Below are 18,268 nucleotides of genomic sequence, written 5' to 3'. Positions count from 1 at the left end.
CATTATCACCCAAAGTCCACTGTTTACATTAGGGTTCACTCTTGGTTTTGTACATGCTACAGATTTTGAAAAATATATAATGACATGTATCCACCATCATAGTTCCACAGAGAATGGTTTTGTTGCCCTAAAAATCTTCCATGCAACACCTGTTCATCCCTCTATCCCCCCAACCCCTGACAACCATTGATCTTTTTCCTATCACCATAATTTTTCCTTTTTCCAGAATGTCATATAGTTGGAATCAGACAGTATGCACCTTTTCAGATAGGCTTCTTTCACTTAGTAATGTATTGAAGGTTCCTCCATGTCTTTTCACAGCTTAATAGTTTGTTTCTTTTTAGTGCTGAATAATATTTCATTGTCTGTATATACTACAGCCTCAAACCATTTTTAAAATCTCTCTTTAAAGAGTTTATCAAAAAAGCTTGAGCAGTCATCAGTTGTGGGTATAAACCTTAACGTAAGGCTTTAACCTTCCATGACTTTGGACAAGTGACTTGACTCTAAGCCTCAGATGCCTGGTCTATAATCATCTCACAGAGTTGTTGATTATGAACCTGCAAAAACTAAAACCTATAAAAATTAACACCAAGGATGTTAGATGTTTAGAAATGTTTAGAAAATGTGTTCTCTTAAATCATAGACTATCAGAAGTTTGCTCTTTAAAAGCATAGCAATAGTGAGAATGGGATAGCTCACTCTTACCTGGAAGGTCTAAGTCACTTTGACACAGAGAAGCAGTCATGATTTCCAACCAGGCTGAGAGCTTCAGAGGAGAGGTTGCTGGATACAACATTGCACATTTATCTTAACCTTGTAAAGGAAACAGGATCCTAGGGCTGCTCCTAGCCCAGGCATGATGTAACTCCTTTGCCTTAAGTCCATCAAAACTCTGCTTAATATAAATTTTACCTAGGTTTCATCCTTCCCAAAATCCTATATTTACTCTGTCTCTTCCTTTGATGAAACATTCCACACTTCCTCTGCAGAGCTTTCTTTTTCTAGAAGAAATATTTAGTGAATTGACTCAAATGAATTAAGTGTAAATGATTCAGAACTGACATTAGAAATATACATTAGAAATCTATAAAAAGTGAATATAAATTACCCAAGTACCTGGAGATTTCTAGTTAAACATACCTAACAAATACATATTCAAACACATATGTTGATTCTGAAAAAATAAATGAAATAATAAAATCATTCTCAAGTTTTAGAAACAGTATGAAATAGATTTTGTTAACTTAAATAATAAATGGCAGAAAATGAGAGTCACACTCAACTGAGGTTTATTAAGCCAAGATTTTGAGAACACGCCTGGGAAATACACAAACCTTAGACAAGCTGTGGCTGTTTTTCAGAAGGGAAACTTGGAACCTTCAGCATTTTAAAGGCACAGAGAGAGAAGGAAAAAGGTAGGGGGAGCAGGCTGATAAGGCAAAGTGGTTACATGCTTGTGAGGCCCAGAAAAACTAAATTTTAGATAAAATAAGGGGAATGTTAGAAGGGGGAAAGGGGAGTGAAGGAAGCATCAATTATGTAGGTGTCCCTGGGTAGGTGGAAGAATGTCTGATTCTGTCTTGTCTCCAGTTCTGTTACCTGTAAAGATAAACCTGTGATTCGTTATTAGATTGAAATTGGATAGGCTTTAGTTTTCAGTACTAGACATAGGTACAATTTGCATGTCCTTGCTTATAAGAGGTTAGCAAGGAATTTCCTTAATGAATGATCTATGACCCAGTTCTTCACAGGTGCCTGAAGCTTTTACCTTCTCTTTTGCATAAGGAATTGAGAGGGAGGGGAGTGGCCCTGAGACTTTGATTTTCTTTTTACAATTTCCACGACATTCTACATAAATGTAAAACCCTGATTTAAGTACCATTTTATCATGCTAGAAGCATGGTTTTAACTTTTTAACAGATATTACTATCAGAACATATTGGCTTAATCATAATTAAGACATTGTGTATACATGGTATTAGTGTGGAAAAAATTTTAACATTATTTGCTCTGTTTTAAACTCAGTATTTCCAACATAAGAAAATAGCTACATATGTTTAAGTGTTTCCTTTTTGCAGCAAGTTAACATAATTGTATTGGACTACAGGGGGGTCCCTCATGTTCTTTCGTTGCTGGGTCTTATAAGGATTGAATGAGATCATGCATGTAATAACTACAGGACCAGCCACATGATAAACTTGCAAATAATGTTTACCTGTGCCTGGCACAGAGCAGTCACTAAAAAAATATATTTATTGCTAGAATGTGTGACGCACCATGTACAGGAGCAGTTAAAATGTGAAATAATGACGATTTCAGAGTCTTTTTTTTTTTTAATGGTGACATTGAGCTCTGAACGAGCAAATGGAGTGCCTAAAGCTACACAGGTCAGCGGAGCAGATAAATCTAGACAGGCAAGGTAAGCCTAAGTGCGGAGCGAACAGATACAGACACAAGGCAGAGCTGAATTAACTTCTCCAAATGTCCCGCCTCCGCCTCTTTGTCCCTGCCCTCATCTCCTCCCTCCAGTGCCTCAGTCCCACTCTGGTGGCCTCAGCCGAGCTGAAGCAATTTCCGCCCTAAGGGTGGGGCTTCCGTCTCGGGCTCTCGCGACTACTAGCGGTGGAAGGAGGGGAGATGGTAGCCACATTGCTTCCTCGCCCTTTCTCTATGTTCCCCATCACAGTTCCGCCCTTACTACTCCCACTTCCGGCCAGGTAAAAATCCACTTCCACCCGGAAGAGGGGTTGTCCCGTTGTGGGAACCGCCTATGACTGGGTCTCTTTCCTGTTCCCTCAACTTACCCCATACTTCCGCCATCATCGTCTCCACCATCGCTGTTCCTTCCAGCCACGAACGAAGCAAACGAAGCCAAGTTCCCCTAGCTCAGGACAGGAGCTCTCGTCTCCTCTATTATGCTCTGGGAGAAGGATGGGCGAAGAGGAAACCGGCCTCCACGCCTGTCCCCCGGGCCTTTTCTTTTGCCTCTCCAGCCCTCACCCCACACCCTCCCACCGCCCAAGCGGAAACGAAGCCGCATTTGCCCTGAGAGAGGCGGAGCCGCCTAATCTCTAGTCTCGCTCTCGCGAGTTCTGGAACTCTCGCGAGATCCAACGCCCGACTTGTGCGCCCGGGAAACCCCGTCGCTCCCTTTCCCCTGGCTGGCAGCGCGGAGGCCGCACGGTAAGCGGGCGCTGCGGGTCGAACTGGGCTCGGGGCGTCTAAGCCGGGCCCTTTGGCCCGGGAGCGCGTGTCTGAGGGTCCCTCGGCCCGGCCCGGGGTCGCCCCGCCCCCTGGAGCCGCGGCCACGTGCGAGCGGCAGGCCCGGACATGCCCGGTCAGCGCCGTCTAGGAACCGAGAGTGGGCCTGGTGGGCAGCGGCGGGGTGCGTGGGGCGTCCAGAATCCCGGGCCTGAGGGATGGGTCGCGTAGGATCTTAAACTGGGACCAGGCTGTGTTCGGGCGACCCATAGAGACCGTGGGCGTCGGTGAACTCTCGCACCCACAGGAGCCGGGGCCCGGAGTTGTAAGGCCTTGGGAGTCTCGGGGGTGCTGCGGCTTAGGATACGTTGGACTGAAAGCTTTGGGGCTGGGCCCGGCTCTTGTCGGTCGCCTCCACCAGGCCTTGTGTTCACATGCTTGACCTTATCTCACAGATGCCTGGAGTTACTGTAAAAGACGTGAACCAGCAGGAGTTCGTCAGAGCTCTGGCAGCCTTCCTCAAAAAGTGAGTCTGGGGACTGAGGTTCCAAGTGGGTGGAGGCTATCGCCTTTACCTGCTCCTGGACCCCAGTGTTTGTGCTTTCTTTATACGGCCTGGGTTGTGTGTCAGTATCAGTCTTTTTGTTTGTATCCTGGGACATATCAGGCTCTTGTTAATCTACAGTTGTGTTGCTGAGGGGATAAAGTAGTTGTGGAGATTTCTGAACTGTGCCTTTGTCACTGTCTTGGTCCTAGGTCCGGGAAGCTGAAAGTCCCTGAATGGGTGGACACAGTCAAGCTGGCCAAGCATAAGGAGCTGGCTCCCTACGATGAGAACTGGTTCTACACACGAGCTGGTAAGGAAATTGGGCCTTTGGCTGGAGAGTGGGAAGCTGGGTGAGCCCTAGCACAGACCTGTCTCCTCTGTGAACTCTTTTCTTGCTCCCAAGGTTGCAAGAGGAGGAGGAACCTTTGACTGTGTCACCACATGCTTTGTGTGACACAACATTCAATAACTTCATGCTCCAAGTTGTTCTTCCCTTCTAAGAGGCTTGTGAGAGGACCCGTGGCTTTGAGTGAGCTTCAAGGGAAACCCAGAGACAGATGTACGTTCATATTTTGCTTAGAGGTGGTTCGTTTTACAGAGGCAACATTCTTTCCATATCCGTGGAGTCAGGCTTCCTGAGTTCAAATCCATCTCTACCATTTAACTAGCTGTGTGATCTGAGGCTAGTTATTTAACTTGCCTGTGCCTCTATTTTCTCATCACTAAAATGGGGCTAATGATTGTGCCAGTACAAGATTATTGCAAGGATTAAATGAGTTCGATTAAGTCAAAGTGTTTAGAAACGTGCCTGTTGCATAGTAGTCCATTTAAGAAAAGTCAGCTGTCTTTATGGTTAATCTGATCATTGTGCTAGTTTTCTCCCTGTCTCTTACAAGTTGTTTTCTAACTAAGTGGTTGGGGATCTGGCCAGGTTACTTCTTGCTGTAAATCTTGATGTGACTTCGAAGTCCTCAAAAGAAAACTTGCTGACCTTATGGTCACCCTGTGACCTCGTGCCAGCTCTCTCTCTTGTCTTTTTAATTTCCCACTAATAATTTCAATACAGTTCTGACTACATAGTGCTAGTTCTCACTTGTCCTGACATTTCAAAGTTCAGTAAGCTGTCACTCTTGAAGGCCTAACAGAGAATGGGAGGGTCAGTGCAAGGGGCTTTGGCCTCTCCAGTCTTCCAGCTTTTCTCTGTGAAGTGGGGGCCCCATCAAGGAAGTAGGTGGAAAGCAGTTTGGAAATTGCCAAAACTCCAAAATGACCCTGGGAAGAGTTGGCCTTGGTACAAGATGCTCAGCACTTAAGAACATAAAGCATTTTGCAGATTGGTGGTGCGTGTGTCAAATGGCCGTGAGGCCCACTCTGTTCAGACCTTGAACTGGGCAACATGACTTGGCCCCAGCCTCTGGCCTCTGAGGACTAAAAGATGTGCACTGTGGGGTGGGTAGGGTTGATGGCATACCCACCCACTCACCACTATATTTTTAGAAGGAAAATGGGGCTGGTGAGGGGAAGCTAACTCCTTGGGCACACAATGGTGATGAGGCCTGGATGAAATATACCCTCTACCCCTTGTCTTGGGAGGCAAGGCTGCCTGGTCCTGAATGTTCGTTGGCAGTGCTTTGAGGGTCAGTACACCAAAAGCGGCTTTGGATCTAGGGTTAAGAATCTAATGGCCTTTCTCATTTGGTGGGATGAATATACATTCTGCATTATGTGCCCATATCAGAAATCTCCAAGATAGGACTGGTTGTGTCTGTGTCACAGTTGATGTTGGAGAGGTTGAGTAACATGTCCAGGGTTGGTCAGCTAGTGGTGCCACAATCACCCACACTTGTTGCAACTTGGAGTGGATTCCAGTTTGGGTTTTTTTTGTTTGTTTGTTTTTTGTTTTTGTTTGTTTGTTTTTTAAGGGGAGGGATTAACAAGGAAGGGGATGAAGACCCTGAATAATAAACCTAGGTCATTTTTACAGTTACTGTGGCCTCTTCCCGGACATCTCACTTAGAATATGCACCCCCGCCTGCCTGCTGGTCTCCCTCACTTGAGGTTCCTAAAGGTTCCTCTTTGACCTCATTTTTCCCAGCTGCCCTGGTGGCATCAGGTGGTTGGGTTCTAGAGCAGAGGCCTGTTGGCCATGTGTTCATGTGCACAAGGGCAGAGTTGTGGCAGAACCTGTCACCTGCAGACCCTGGAATACTTAACTATCTGAATCTTTACAGGAGAAGTTTGCCAGCCTCTATTCTAGAATTTCATGTACTACCACCTGGTTTGGCAGTCAGCTTACACTCTTGACGAGTTGTGGTCATAGTAGAAATCCATTTTACCAAAGAGGAAGCTGAGGTATAGACTAGTGAAGTGACTTCCTTAAAGTCACCCTGGGAGCTTCACAGGCTGGCTCTGTCCAAAACTAGGTTCTATGGTGTCTTTCCGGTTTTCCTTCTATGGATCCTGGGGGCTAGCCTATTTACACCCCTCCAGGGGGTTGAGGCTAAAGTACAGTGGGGTGGTGAACAGGGGTAAATTCTGGAGGCATGTAGAAACCAGCATGACATTGCTAGGTCTTGATCTTGGGGTGCGGGGGATGGAGAGGTCCACAGCAGAAGACTGGGTCCTCCTGAGCATGGTCTGGGAATGGGGCAGAGCTATGGGAGCAAGAAGTCCCAATACAGCAGTATAAGGGTTGGGGCTGGGGCTGAAGTAGAGATAGAAAGAACCCATGTCAGGAGAATGGAGAGTTACACAGGGCTGAACACGCACTTAGGCTATGTTGGCGGAAGGCATGAGGCCTGGGGGGTATCACAAGATTGAGTTAAGGGATGAGTGGAGGTCAGGGAAGTGGTTTTTTCTTATAAGTTTGGCAGAGAAGGGTCAGGGCAAAGTACCTGGGAGGGTTTCTTTCTCCTCTTTTTGACTCAGTTAGGATGGGGCCATCAATCTTAATAAATTATTGGGTGCTGAGCTGTGACAATTCTTGAGAAGCCTTGCTTGTTTGATCTGCCCTTGGCCCGGTAGGAACACACAGCTATTCTCCCGTAACTGTGGACTTGACAGGGGTGGCCTGCTTTGCCCCTGCTTTGTACTTCTGGGAGAGGGGGTGACTCCTGGACAGGGTTTCCTGGGGGAGTGAGTTGCCTTCCCAAAGACATGCAGGAGAGGAACAGAATGCCTATGGAGGGACTGCAGGAGAAGCTGTTTGTGACAGCTCCTGGCTTACTGTCATAAATACCATCTAAGGTGGCCCGGATTTGCACAGCTCCACTTCAAAAGGTGGGGCTGGGGCCTGGGTCTCTAGGGGTGAGAAGAGGGTGGAAAAGATGTTTGGAGGACACAATGTTTTGACAGCTTGTGATTTGTAAAGTTAATTCCCTTCCTCTCTGTTCTAGTGGGTGAAAGCATGAACTGGGGAGGCAGAGGAAGACCTGGAAATATCTGACAAAGGTTGTTCTCCATGTGAGATAGTTTTTAAAAGATGTTAAGAAAAATTTTAAGCCCCATTGAAGAAGCTAATAGATTTTATTGGAGCTTATTCTCTGCCGGTTCCAGTGCTCAAAGTAAATCGTCTCCTTTGGTACCATGGCAGGATCTACCTGAAGGATGGGTGGATTCTGTGGCGTTGCTCATGAGGAACAACGTTGGGTTTCAAACCACCGTCTACCTGGCAGCCCAGAGCTTGGCTACCTCTTCCACGCTGACTCCAGGCCAAGACTGATCTGAGGTCTGAGCACTGTGGTCCCAGCTCAGCAAGACCGAGGTGTGGAGTGTCCCATTTCTGGTGCACAGCATCTTTGGGTGTCTGGGCTTAGGAGTGTGCATCTTACTTCTTTCTGGGGCTAACCTGCTCTCTCCAGAGCCAGGGCACAGCCAGGTACAGGTGTAGGAGGGACGGCAGTGGCTATTGGGCATTTCAGCCAGTCTTGTAAGATAGAGGTTTCCAGTGATGTCACTCTCCTGGCAGAAAGAGTGTGGGAGATGGCTTACACCAACTGAGTATCTTGATCCTGGCTCGGGTGGGGGACTTAATGCCTGGCCAAGGGGTAGGGTTGTAGGAATAGGAAGTCCCAAGGCAATGGAGTAGGAGGTGTAGGGCCTTGGGTAAGGTGCAAGTAATAAAGTGAGCAGAGGCAGTGAGACCATGGTGGGGCTGCACTCTTGGCCCCCAGCACAGCGTGGTTGTATAGTCCCTCAGTATCCCTAAGGGAATTGGTTCCAAGATGGCCCCTGGTACCAAAATCCACAGAATGCTTGTCCTTAATATAAAATTGCATAGTGTTTGCGTATAACCTATGCACATCTTTCCGTGTACTTCTCTAGATTACTTTTATTAGTTAATGCAGTGTCAATGCTATGTGAACAGTGGTGCTGAATTTGTTGGGGTTTTTGTTTTTTGTTTTTTTGAAACAGAGTTTCGCTCTGTTGCCCAGGCTAGAGAGTGCTGTAGTGTCAGGCTAGCTCATAGCAACCTCAAACTCCTGGGCTTAAGCGATCCTTCTGCCTCAGCCTCCCGAGTAGCTGGGACTACAGGCATGCGCCACCATGCCCAGCTAATTTTTTCTGTATATATTTTTAGTTGGCCAGATAATTTCTTTCTATTTTTAGTAGAGACGGGGGTCTCGCTCTTGCTCAGGCTGGTCTCAAACTCCTGACCTCGAGCGATCCACCCGCCTCAGCCTCCCAGAGTGCTAGGATTACAGGCATGAGCCATGGCACCCGGCTAAATTTTTTTTTAATTGTTGTATTTTTTTCCCCTGAATATTTTTGATCTGTGGCTGGTGAAATCTGCAGCTACCTAGGGGAGGGCTGGCTGTATCTGGAGATGATCTCAGGGCAGGAGGCTGGGAGCAAGTGTGCAGGGACTGCTTCTGGGCAGAGGCAGCTGGAGGGGAGGAACAGCTCCCCTCACGTCGTCAGTCCCACCCAAGCGCGCACACATGACACTGCCTGGCACCTGGTTCTTAGTAGTTAACTGGAGAAATGAATCCCCAGTTCCCTTACTTCATCTTCAGAGCTAATGGAGAGAAGTCACTTGGGCGGGGTTAGGCCATTTCTTGGTCTTTGGGCCCCAGGGATAGACCAGAGTCCCTACCCTGTGCTCCCCAACCAGGCAGGACCGTGTGATGGTTGAAATCTGGGTGCTTCTGCATCTCAGGCCCCCGTGCCTTCACACACAGTGGCAGAACCAGGGTGGTCCCTCCAGAGCTATGTGATGGGGAGCTAGTAAGTACCCTCTGGAGCCTCAGTGTCCCTTTCTACAAAGAATAGCACATGACGTGTACCTGTTCCGTCCTCACGATAGCTGCAGTCTGAAAGACTGTTACTCCTGGTCCTCGGGTGAGATTAGGTGACTTGTCTAAGGCCGCACCATCAATCCAGCTCCTGAGGCCATCTCAGTACATCAGGAGAGAATGTGTGAGAAGCATTTGGCACAGGGCCTGGCAGACCCTGTGTGAGCATTACTGAGGAGGCTAGCATCTCAACTGGCTTTTGCTGGGCTTGCCTTGCAGGCAGGGAGGGTGGCCAGGGTGGACCAGGGACTTACGAGGCCAGTCTAGGGACAGTAACTCCTGTGTACATTTGGGGAGAAGCGGGGGAGTGATGCACATTGCACGCGGTGAGCATGCACTGCAGAGGATGTCTGCCCTGCCCCTGGTGTCATCCTAGGCCCTCCAAACTGATGTGGCCCATAGAATACACTCTGGCAGTAGGTTCCTTCTCCACTATCCTGCCTCTTTGGGGCACATGGAGATGGTCACAGCTTCTTAAACATTTGCTAGGCTCCACCCTTGCAGCGCCTCATGTTCAACCTCACAGCGGCCCTGCTAAGGCTGTAACAGCAAAAGAAGTCAGTCTCAAAGAAGGGGTGCCCCACCCAGAGCGCAGGGCCATGGGAGAGCTAGCTGGGGGTCAGGGACAGGGAGAGAGATCGGTCAGGTCCAGGTCTTAGTCAGTTTCTCTCCTTATAAAATGGTGAAATTTAGCTGTCGACACAGACATGGAATTATGTGTGGCCTTGAACAGGCCCTTGCCTCAGCTGTGGAAAGGAGACTCCTCTGCCTGAGAAGCATCCTCAAGTCTCCCTCTTACTCTGCCCCCAGCTTCCACAGCACGGCACCTGTACCTCCGGGGCGGCGCTGGGGTTGGCTCCATGACCAAGATCTACGGGGGACGTCAGAGAAATGGCGTCATGCCCAGCCACTTTAGCCGAGGCTCCAAGAGTGTGGCCCGCAGGGTCCTCCAAGCCCTGGAAGGGCTGAAAATGGTGGAAAAGGATCAAGATGGGTAAGCAGGGTAGGGGTCAGTACCCCCAGGTTACCTATAATGAAGTTGTCGGGCACCACCCCCATAGTCCCCATGAATAGAGAGGTGCAGGTGCCAGGCCTGTCCTCGGAGGCAGGCAGGGGATTCTGCAGAAAAGCGAACAGCGAAGGGCCTCACCCCGACCTCTCTGGCTGACTACCCCGAGCTCCGGGAAGGTAATTTAGCGACTGTCCACTTTCATTAGCCTGCTCGTTAACTTTTCCCAATTGATTTTTCGGGGCTTTGATCTAATGCTTGCACAAACAACACCCTGTCAGCTCTCAGGGGGGCTCCCACTCCTGCTCCCAGCTCCTTAGATTGCAGCCAACCTGGGCCCTCAGTGGGATTTGGCTGGCATCATGTGGTCCCATAGCTAGGTGCCTTCTTGGGAAGCCTGGCTCATGACCAGGAGGGAAGGGGCTGAGAACCTGAGCTCACGGACTGCATGATCCTTCCCTCCTGCAGGGGCCGCAAACTGACACCTCAGGGACAGAGAGATCTGGACAGAATCGCCGGACAGGTAAGGACTGTCCGTGGGCCAGGGATGGGTACTTAGTCTCTGGGGACTTGTGCTTTGTCACTAGATCTGGCTTACTTTCTCCCTTGGAAGGCATAGCCCGGGGTGGTGGGGTTCAGAGGAGGGCTGCCCAGGGACAGGAGAAAAAGGACATTTCTGACTGGCTTTCCTACTCAAGCTGCTTGGAAATCTGGGTGCTGGGGTAGAGGGAACCCAGGCCCAGGGTGCCACTTGGCTTCTGCAGGGCACATAGCTGCACCCACACACGTGACTCCCTCTTCCCAGGTCAGCCTACTTACGGACTCTGGCTGCCATGTCTGCTTCGTGCTTACCGAATGTTGGACAGGGGCAGCTTGGGAGAGGTGGAGATGGGGAGGCAGACTAGCTTAGGCCCCAGAGTCCACATCTCCACCCACATTCGGGTTGCCGACACCTTGGGGCAGGGTGGCTTCACCTCTGGAGCCACAGGCTCCCTGTCTGTAGAGGTCTACTCTGGCCCACCTCGGGCAGTGGTGAGGAGTCAGAGCTTCATACAGTTCCGCAGGAGCTCCTAGGGCCTGGCATGAGCTTGACACTGGTTTTATTTCTGTCATTGGCACAGGCCTTCTAGCAGCCGTGGAGTATTTAGTCACTTAGTTGAGTGTCACAAAGAATGGAAGATGTCAGCCCTCTGGGAGTTGGGGATGACCTGGAAGGAGAAAGCTCTTCCAGGCAGAGTGGGGCCCGGCACAGCCATCAGTGCTGATGGTTGTTCTTCCCCTCACGTGGGGCGGTGGGCGGAAGTTGGACTCCTGCTCTTCCACGCCCTTCTCTTGAGTCCTAGTTTACATGTCTGTAAAATAGGAACATGCCTGCAATCGTGAGGGTTTCGGGAGATGAATGCATTTGAAACCATGAGTCGGGGTGCCCAGGGTCTGGTGGGTAGTACGTGGCTATTACAAAGTGCCCCAGCAGAGACCCATGGTTGATCTTAACTCTTCCATCTTTCCTACAGGTGGCAGCTGCCAACAAGAAGCATTAGAACAAAGGATGCTGGGTTAATAAATTGCCTCATTCGTAATCCTGGTCTTGTTCTCTCTTGATCCAGATGCTCTTTGCGGGCATGAGGAAGAAGCACTTCCTCCCTTCCCTTGTGGAAGGGGGCGCAGGGGTCCCTGGGTGGCTGTGTGCCCAGCAGCTGGCAGAGCCTTCTCAGTTCCTCCCTGAATGGGCAAGATGTCCCGGCTGGGCTTGGGTGAGGAGGCCCTAGTGCCTCCCCCACATCTTGTCTTTGCAATTATCAGAAAGTGAGAAAAAAGAATGCGTGGTTAAGCAGTGGCCCAGGCACCACGGGGGTGGCTTGTCCTGGAGTAAGGACGGAGTCGCGGAGGGATAGACCTCATTCCAGTCACCTCCTTTGATGTGCCTACACCAGCAGGAAGATGTCAGGGCTGAAAGATTTGTGCTTAGCACTTAAAGCCAGGCACTTTACAACTACATTATATACACTTAGCAACCCTGTGAAGTAGGTGCCCAAAAGCACCACATTTTGGAGAAAGGGAAAGTAAGTCATAGGATGGGAGATTTGCTGGTTGTCCAATGGCTAGAGGGTAGCTAGAGCCATCAGTTGAACCCAAGCAAACCAGCTCTATCCCTTGGCCTGGCTGCTACAGGACACTATGCCTCAAAAGTGAGGGAAATGAGAAAATGGCCCAAAGGGTTACACTCCCTGGCCTAGGGTCTGGTCCATGTGCGGCCCGGTGCCATAAGTGGAGGTGGGGCTTCCTTCATGAGCCACGTGGGCCTGCAATCTGGCAGCCTTGGCTCTGTAGCCACTAGGGGGCAGCCAAGGCCTGGAAACAGGCTCAGCTGCAGAATGATGCTGAAGAGGGTGAAGTCCTAGGGCTTCTGGGTCTGGAGCCAGGCTTATTCCTGGGAGGGAGTCAGGAGGAGGAACTAAGCACAGAGGGATTGAAGACCTGCCACACAGCTTGGGACCCAATGGAACACGGGTCCCTGGTCCCCAGCGCCAGAGAGAAGTGGGTCCTAGGTCGTGTGCTAGGTGCACTTTAGAATATCCATGGTATCACAAAGTGAGAGATTGTGCCCACGTTACACGAGAAGAAACAGGCTCAGATGAACCGGTCAGTTGGCAGATCTGAGATGTGAACCCAGGAATCTAGAATCCTTGAGGCTCATGCTCTTCAGTGTGGGTGACAGTTGTACTTTTTTAAAATTAGGAAATATCTCAGGCATGCAAAACAGTATTCACAATAGGGTAAGAAAAACCTATGAACCCAGCACCCAGTTAAAAAAGTAACAGGAAATAAAACCAAAATAGACAAAGTCCTCTGTGTCCTTTCCCAGCCCCAGCCCTCCTCGCTGTCCCCAGAGGTAGCCCCACTCAGGAACTGGGCATGTGTCACTCCCCATGTATGTCCCTAAGCCACACACGGTGCTGTTTTGTCTTTTGGAAGTAAGTCAACTGTATCATACCACAGTATTTTTTTCTCATGTTCATGTTTCTGAGATGCAGACATATGGACACTTTCCCCTACTCTAGTGTTCTGTTGGCTGACTGCGCCACAATTTATGCATTGATTCTCCTGTAAATGAACTTTCCCTTAGCTTATCAATTTTTGCTACCAAAAATCTCCCTGCAATGAACTTTTCTCTATGTGTCTCCATGTGTGTGTGTATAGGTCCCCCAGCTGCTCACAAATATCTCCACAACCCCACTGTCCCCACTGAGACCTCACTTCCCTCCTACCTGGTCTCAAATGACAGGCTCAAAGGAACCTGGGAGTCACACAAAGGTGACTGGATCAATCCATGCTCCACCACTCCCAGACTATGACACTGGAAAAGGGACAACCTCCCCTCTCAGGGCCTCGGTTTCCTCCTCTGTAAAATGGCGGCCTCCCCTTGCCCAGCTGTGGGGAGGCCAATATCAAAGAACTCCAACAAAGAGCTGATCACGGCTCTCACTCCTTGGGCACCAGGAACACCAGCTCCTGTCACAAGGCCAGGGAGGTATTCTGATCATCATCTTGCAGATTAAAAATGCCAGGGCTGGGAGGAGGGAAGTGACCATCTAGTGGCCTGCCTTATGTATTCCTCATGATCATTGACAGTGACTAACATTTCCTGAGCACCTGCTATGGGCCAGGCCCTGTGGTCAAGGCTGTACATGCAACAACCCCTTTAAGTCCTTGTTTCCAACCCCAAGAATCCAAGAAACAGAGGGTCAGAGAGGGAACAAGGTTGCCCAAGTCCAGGGAGGGGCAGAGGTCAAGCTCAGAATCACCACCCTGTCCCCAGCAGCCACCCAAAACTCTGGCTCCCTCAGCTTCCTTCCCGAGACTAGACTAACCCATCCTCTTACCCGCCAACACCCCCAAACAGGCAGCCACGCCTCAGGGGAATTGCGGCCACCACAGGTGCAGGGAACAGTTCCTCTGCACTCTCGGCCTGAAGCATATGGCAGGCCTGAGGCATATGGCAGGGGCTGTCCCCAGGCCTGACGGCCCAAGGTCCCAGCAGCAGGGACCAGTGGAGCCCATCTCCGGCAGGGCTGGGCAGGAAGTGGGGCGGGGTCTGGGGTGGGATCTGGTTCGCCGGGACTGCTGCAACTCAGACAAACCAACCCACCGGGAGAAGATGCCTGGGGGTCCGGGAGTCCTCCAAGCTCTGCCTGCCACCATCTTCCTCCTCTTCTTGCTGTCTGCTGCCTGCCCAGGTACGTGGCCAAAGGGCAGGTGCTGGGGGGAGGTGGTGGGGACCTAGAGAGGCTGGAGAGAGGACACAGGCAGAGGAAGGGCGCTCAGGAGTGGGGGAGAGGAGGCAGAAAGGGGGAATTGCAGAAGGCCCCTGTGGAAATCACATCTGTCCCAACCTGGGCCAAGGTGTGGCTGACTGGAGGGAGCTAGGGAAGGCGAGGGGTGTCCACAGCGCTGGGGAGGGAGGCAGGAGTGAGAGAGACACCTCCCCCACCTTCTCATCCCCATAGGTGAAAATAAGGAACTAAGGCCCCTCTTGACTGAGCACCAGGGCTGGGGGCAGGGAGGGGACGTGCGGGTGGCGTTCAGTGTCAGAAAGGAGAGAAAGCTTTTTCCCCCTCTGCGGTAAATCTCAGTCAGTCCCACCCCTATGTAGGGCGCCCCTTCTCAGCATGGGGGAGAGGATGCTCCCTGGACCCGTCCTCACCCTCCCCTGCCCTGCCCAAGGCCAGCTGGCAGGGCCATGACCACATCGAGGAGTTCAGAGAAGGCTGCTCGCTCGGGGGACACTGGGAGCAGGGGTTGCAGCTCTCAGCCCTCTGAGTTTTGAGCCTGTGACCCTGAAGTTGCTCGGCCCCTTTCCCTACCTCTTCCTCCTTCTCTCTTCCTCCCACCTCCAGAAGAAGGGGAGGCAGTCACAGGGGCTGGCGGGGGAGGCTGACAGCTGGGACTTCCCAGAGGAGCCAGCCTGGGCTGCCTCTCTTTCTCTGAGACATCCCTGTCCTCACCCTGCTGGGCCCCTTCCCAGCCCCCAGCCCAAGGGCTGAACTCCCCTCTAACTCTTAGGCTGACACATAGTCGCTGCAGAGAATGAGGGACAGGCCCAGGTCACAGGCCCAAAGACTGGCTCCTCAGTCCCAGGCAGGGAGAGGCTCAGAGAGCTGGGAGTGTGAACCAGTGCCACTCTTGACTGCCTGGGGACGCTGGACAACCCACCTGCCTGGGCCTCAGCCATCCCTCCTGTAAAATGGGGATAATGACAGAAACTACTTCTAGGGTTTCGTGATGACTACACAAGATAGAGTGCCAGGTGCAGGGCCTAGCTGAGGCTGAGGGTGGGAACATGGACCGGGAAAGCCTTCAGGAGGAAGGGATACCAGACCTGATTCTGGAAGGAGCTATCTGGGCAGGGGCACTTCCAGTTCCAGGAAACCAAACCTCAAAACACCAGGGAGTTCACAGGGACCAAAGCACAAAGTGGGTGTGCAGGAGGGTGGCAAGAGATGGTGCTGGAGAGGTGAGAAGGGCCCCCGGGGTGTCTCACCATCCCCAGGAGTTTTATTCTCCTCTCCACCAAGTGTTTCTTCTCTCCTCATTCTCCCCTAACCCCCCACCAAGGTGTGTCAGCCCCTGCCAAGGGTGTCTTTCCCTCCCGCCCCCACCAGGAGTGTCCTCACCCTCCTCCCCCTCCATACCCAGCAGTGCTGGAGCTGCAGGGGCCAGGGCTGGGGGCCTGTGCCACTGTCCCGTCCCTAGTCTTGACGCACCCCACCCTCCGCAGGTCCTGGGTGCCAGGCCCTGTGGGTGGACAAGGGCCCGCCATCGGTGACGGTGAGTGTGGGGGATAAGGCCCGCCTTCCCTGCCAGTACAATGACAGCAGAAAAAACGTCACGGTTACATGGTTTCGCATCATCCAAGGCAACCATTCCTGGCCCCCGGAGCGCATAGGCTATGGCCACAACCTCACTGGTGAGCTGACCATCCCCAACGTGAACAAGAGCCACGGGGGCATGTACAGGTGCCTCGTCCATGAAGAAGGCGAACCACACCAGCACTCCTGTGGCACCTACCTCCGCGTCCGTGGTGAGTGGCCCAGCCCTGGCCCCTGGGTCCCACTCTCCAGCTGGGGACACTCGGTTTACTCATCTGTGAGCTGGGGAGAGAGCTGGTACCTTCACTGTGGGCTTGGAACCAGCAGGACACAGTGACTGATGTGTCCATATGCAGAGTGGGGACTTCAGGGGTCTCAGGCCTTGCTGCAGGGGTGGGGCTGGGAGGCCAGGGAGGGCAGGAGGTGCCAGGGCTCTGAGCAGCACCCCTTCCTCACAGAGCCACCCCCTAGGCCCTTCCTGGACATGGCGGAGGGCACCAAGAACCGCATCATCACAGCCGAGGGGATCATCCTTCTGTTCTGTGCCGTAGTGCCTGGGACTCTGCTACTGTTCAGGGTGAGCCACCTGGGACCCCCGAGGCAGCTGGGCGAGGGCTTGGGCTGCGTGACTCCCAGTGCCCAGCTGGGCCTCTCAAGTCTGAGGTTCCCCACCCAAAACTTGGGAGAATGACCGCACCCCCCACTCTCAGAGGCTATGCAGGTTAAATGAATTAATATCATGAAAGCATTTTCATCGGTGCTGGGCCCAGAGGGGTGTCCTTGTTTAGTTTCCCCTTCAGGATTGTCCTCACCATCCAGCCCCCCAAAAGTGTCTCATTCTCCCCCCAGGGGTGTCCTCACTGCCCTCTCTAGGGGTGTCTCACTCTCCTCCTGCCCCCACCCCAGAGTGCGGTTGCCCCCAGATGTAGCCGAGACCTTCACCAGCCTCTCCTCTGGCCACAGGGCAACTATTAATATTACTATTTATTACTATTACTATTCACCTCCCCCTGCTCACCCCACTCACCCCCCCCTGCCCCCACAGAAACGATGGCAGAACGAGAAGTTTGGGGTCGATGTCCAGGATGACTATGAAGATGAAAATCTCTATGAGGTGAGCGGAGGGCGGGTGGGCAGGGGCAGGTGTGCTGGGGGCCTGTGCGGGTTCCTCCCTCTCCCTGGGAGTGTCGCGTACTGATGTCCACTGCCACGTTCCACCCCAGGGCTTAAACCTGGATGACTGCTCCATGTATGAGGACATCTCCCGGGGCCTCCAGGGCACCTACCAGGATGTGGGCAGCCTCAACATCGGAGACGTCCAGCTGGAGAAGCCATGACACCCCTCGCCCCCACCAGGCTGCCCCTGCCTGCTGTGCCCCAATTCCAGCGTCTGTCCTCACTCCCCTGGAACAAGCTCTCCGCAGTCTTCCCTGGGAGCTTCCTCAGTCATCTTCTGCCGCGGGGTGTCCTCTCTCTTCTCCCCCCAGGCCTCCCCAGACTACTCCTGGGTGTCCTACTGTTCTTCCCTCTAGACTGTCCCATCCTCCCCCAGCCCAGTCCTCCCCCTGCTGCCTTTCCCAGGCTCCCTCCCCAGCGGGTAATGAGCCTTAATCGCTGCCTCTAGGGGAGCTGATTGTAGCAGCCTCGTTAGTGTCACCCCCTCCTCCCTGATCTGTCATGGCCACTTAGTGATAATAAATCCTTCCCAACTGCAGACCTTGGCAGGAGTCATGGATCTCATGGGGACCGATTCCCACTCCCCCCCCCACCTTCCCTAGGACCCAGGAGCTTGGCCCCAGCCTTCTCTCAGACCCTGCAATCCCGGCCGAGCCATCCCCTGCCCACCCCCCACACCGGGTCACAGGTAGCCAGTCTTGGCTGCCCCCCAGAGAGAAACAGGAAGTCTCTTGGGGAAGTCCCCATCCCAGTTTAAGGACTGGTTTGGCCTCCCTCGAGGGCCTCACCCCAGAGCAAAGAGGGGGTGTGGCTACCGAATTATTTACGCATATTTAAGCCCGGGAAACGCAGGGGACTATCTTGAGGGACTGGTACAGAAAGCAGACCGAGGCCACCCTTCCTCCATGGCTAGACTGATAGAGGGGTATTGCAGAGTTTGTGGCCCTAACTTGGGGACGATGGGGAGACCCAGGGGCAATGACAGAGAAGCACTGACACACACGGTTCCTGAGAGAGGGAGAGGACAGACACTGAGGCACGGGGACAGTTAGGAGACGCAGGGAATCAGAGAGACAGAGCTCCAGACAGAGAGGCACGGAGAGAGGGGCCGAGACAGAGGCGAGGAAGAGAGAGACCAGGAAGAGGGGCCGCTGAGAACGGACACGGA

At 52.2% G+C, this 18,268-nt stretch overlaps 2 protein-coding genes across 2 annotated transcripts; both read left to right on the top strand.

Annotated features, from left to right (window-relative positions):
- Nucleotides 1-3,085: 3,085 nt before the first annotated feature.
- Nucleotides 3,086-11,634, top strand: RPS19 (ribosomal protein S19). The gene is made up of 6 exons (XM_045531608.1): nucleotides 3,086-3,186; nucleotides 3,660-3,730; nucleotides 3,961-4,061; nucleotides 9,856-10,039; nucleotides 10,523-10,577; nucleotides 11,569-11,634. The coding sequence occupies exons 2-6, from the start codon at nucleotides 3,660-3,662 to the stop codon at nucleotides 11,593-11,595; spliced, it is 438 nt and encodes a 145-aa protein (XP_045387564.1). The 5' UTR covers nucleotides 3,086-3,186; the 3' UTR covers nucleotides 11,596-11,634.
- Nucleotides 11,635-13,960: 2,326 nt separating this feature from the next.
- On the top strand, nucleotides 13,961-17,638 carry CD79A (CD79a molecule). The gene is made up of 5 exons (XM_045531606.1): nucleotides 13,961-14,292; nucleotides 15,834-16,136; nucleotides 16,383-16,501; nucleotides 16,970-17,038; nucleotides 17,148-17,638. The coding sequence occupies exons 1-5, from the start codon at nucleotides 14,034-14,036 to the stop codon at nucleotides 17,259-17,261; spliced, it is 864 nt and encodes a 287-aa protein (XP_045387562.1). The 5' UTR covers nucleotides 13,961-14,033; the 3' UTR covers nucleotides 17,262-17,638.
- Nucleotides 17,639-18,268: the final 630 nt, after the last annotated feature.

This window comes from Lemur catta, chromosome 19 (genome assembly GCF_020740605.2).
Source record: "Lemur catta isolate mLemCat1 chromosome 19, mLemCat1.pri, whole genome shotgun sequence".
In the NCBI taxonomy this organism is placed as follows: domain Eukaryota; kingdom Metazoa; phylum Chordata; class Mammalia; order Primates; family Lemuridae; genus Lemur; species Lemur catta.
The sequence above is the reverse complement of the archived record's forward strand: the minus strand, read 5'-3'. Positions and strand labels throughout refer to the sequence as shown.

Coding starts and splice junctions, on each gene's coding strand:
- RPS19 (XM_045531608.1), top strand. CDS start 3,660: ATGCCTGGAGTTACTGTAAAAGACGTGAACCAGCAGGAGTTCGTCAGA. Junction 4,062..9,855: donor CTGGTTCTACACACGAGCTG/GTAAGGAAATTG, acceptor CTCTGCCCCCAG/CTTCCACAGCACGGCACCTG. Junction 10,040..10,522: donor GTGGAAAAGGATCAAGATGG/GTAAGCAGGGTA, acceptor TCCCTCCTGCAG/GGGCCGCAAACTGACACCTC.
- CD79A (XM_045531606.1), top strand. CDS start 14,034: ATGGCAGGCCTGAGGCATATGGCAGGGGCTGTCCCCAGGCCTGACGGC. Junction 16,502..16,969: donor GGACTCTGCTACTGTTCAGG/GTGAGCCACCTG, acceptor CTGCCCCCACAG/AAACGATGGCAGAACGAGAA. Junction 17,039..17,147: donor AAGATGAAAATCTCTATGAG/GTGAGCGGAGGG, acceptor GTTCCACCCCAG/GGCTTAAACCTGGATGACTG.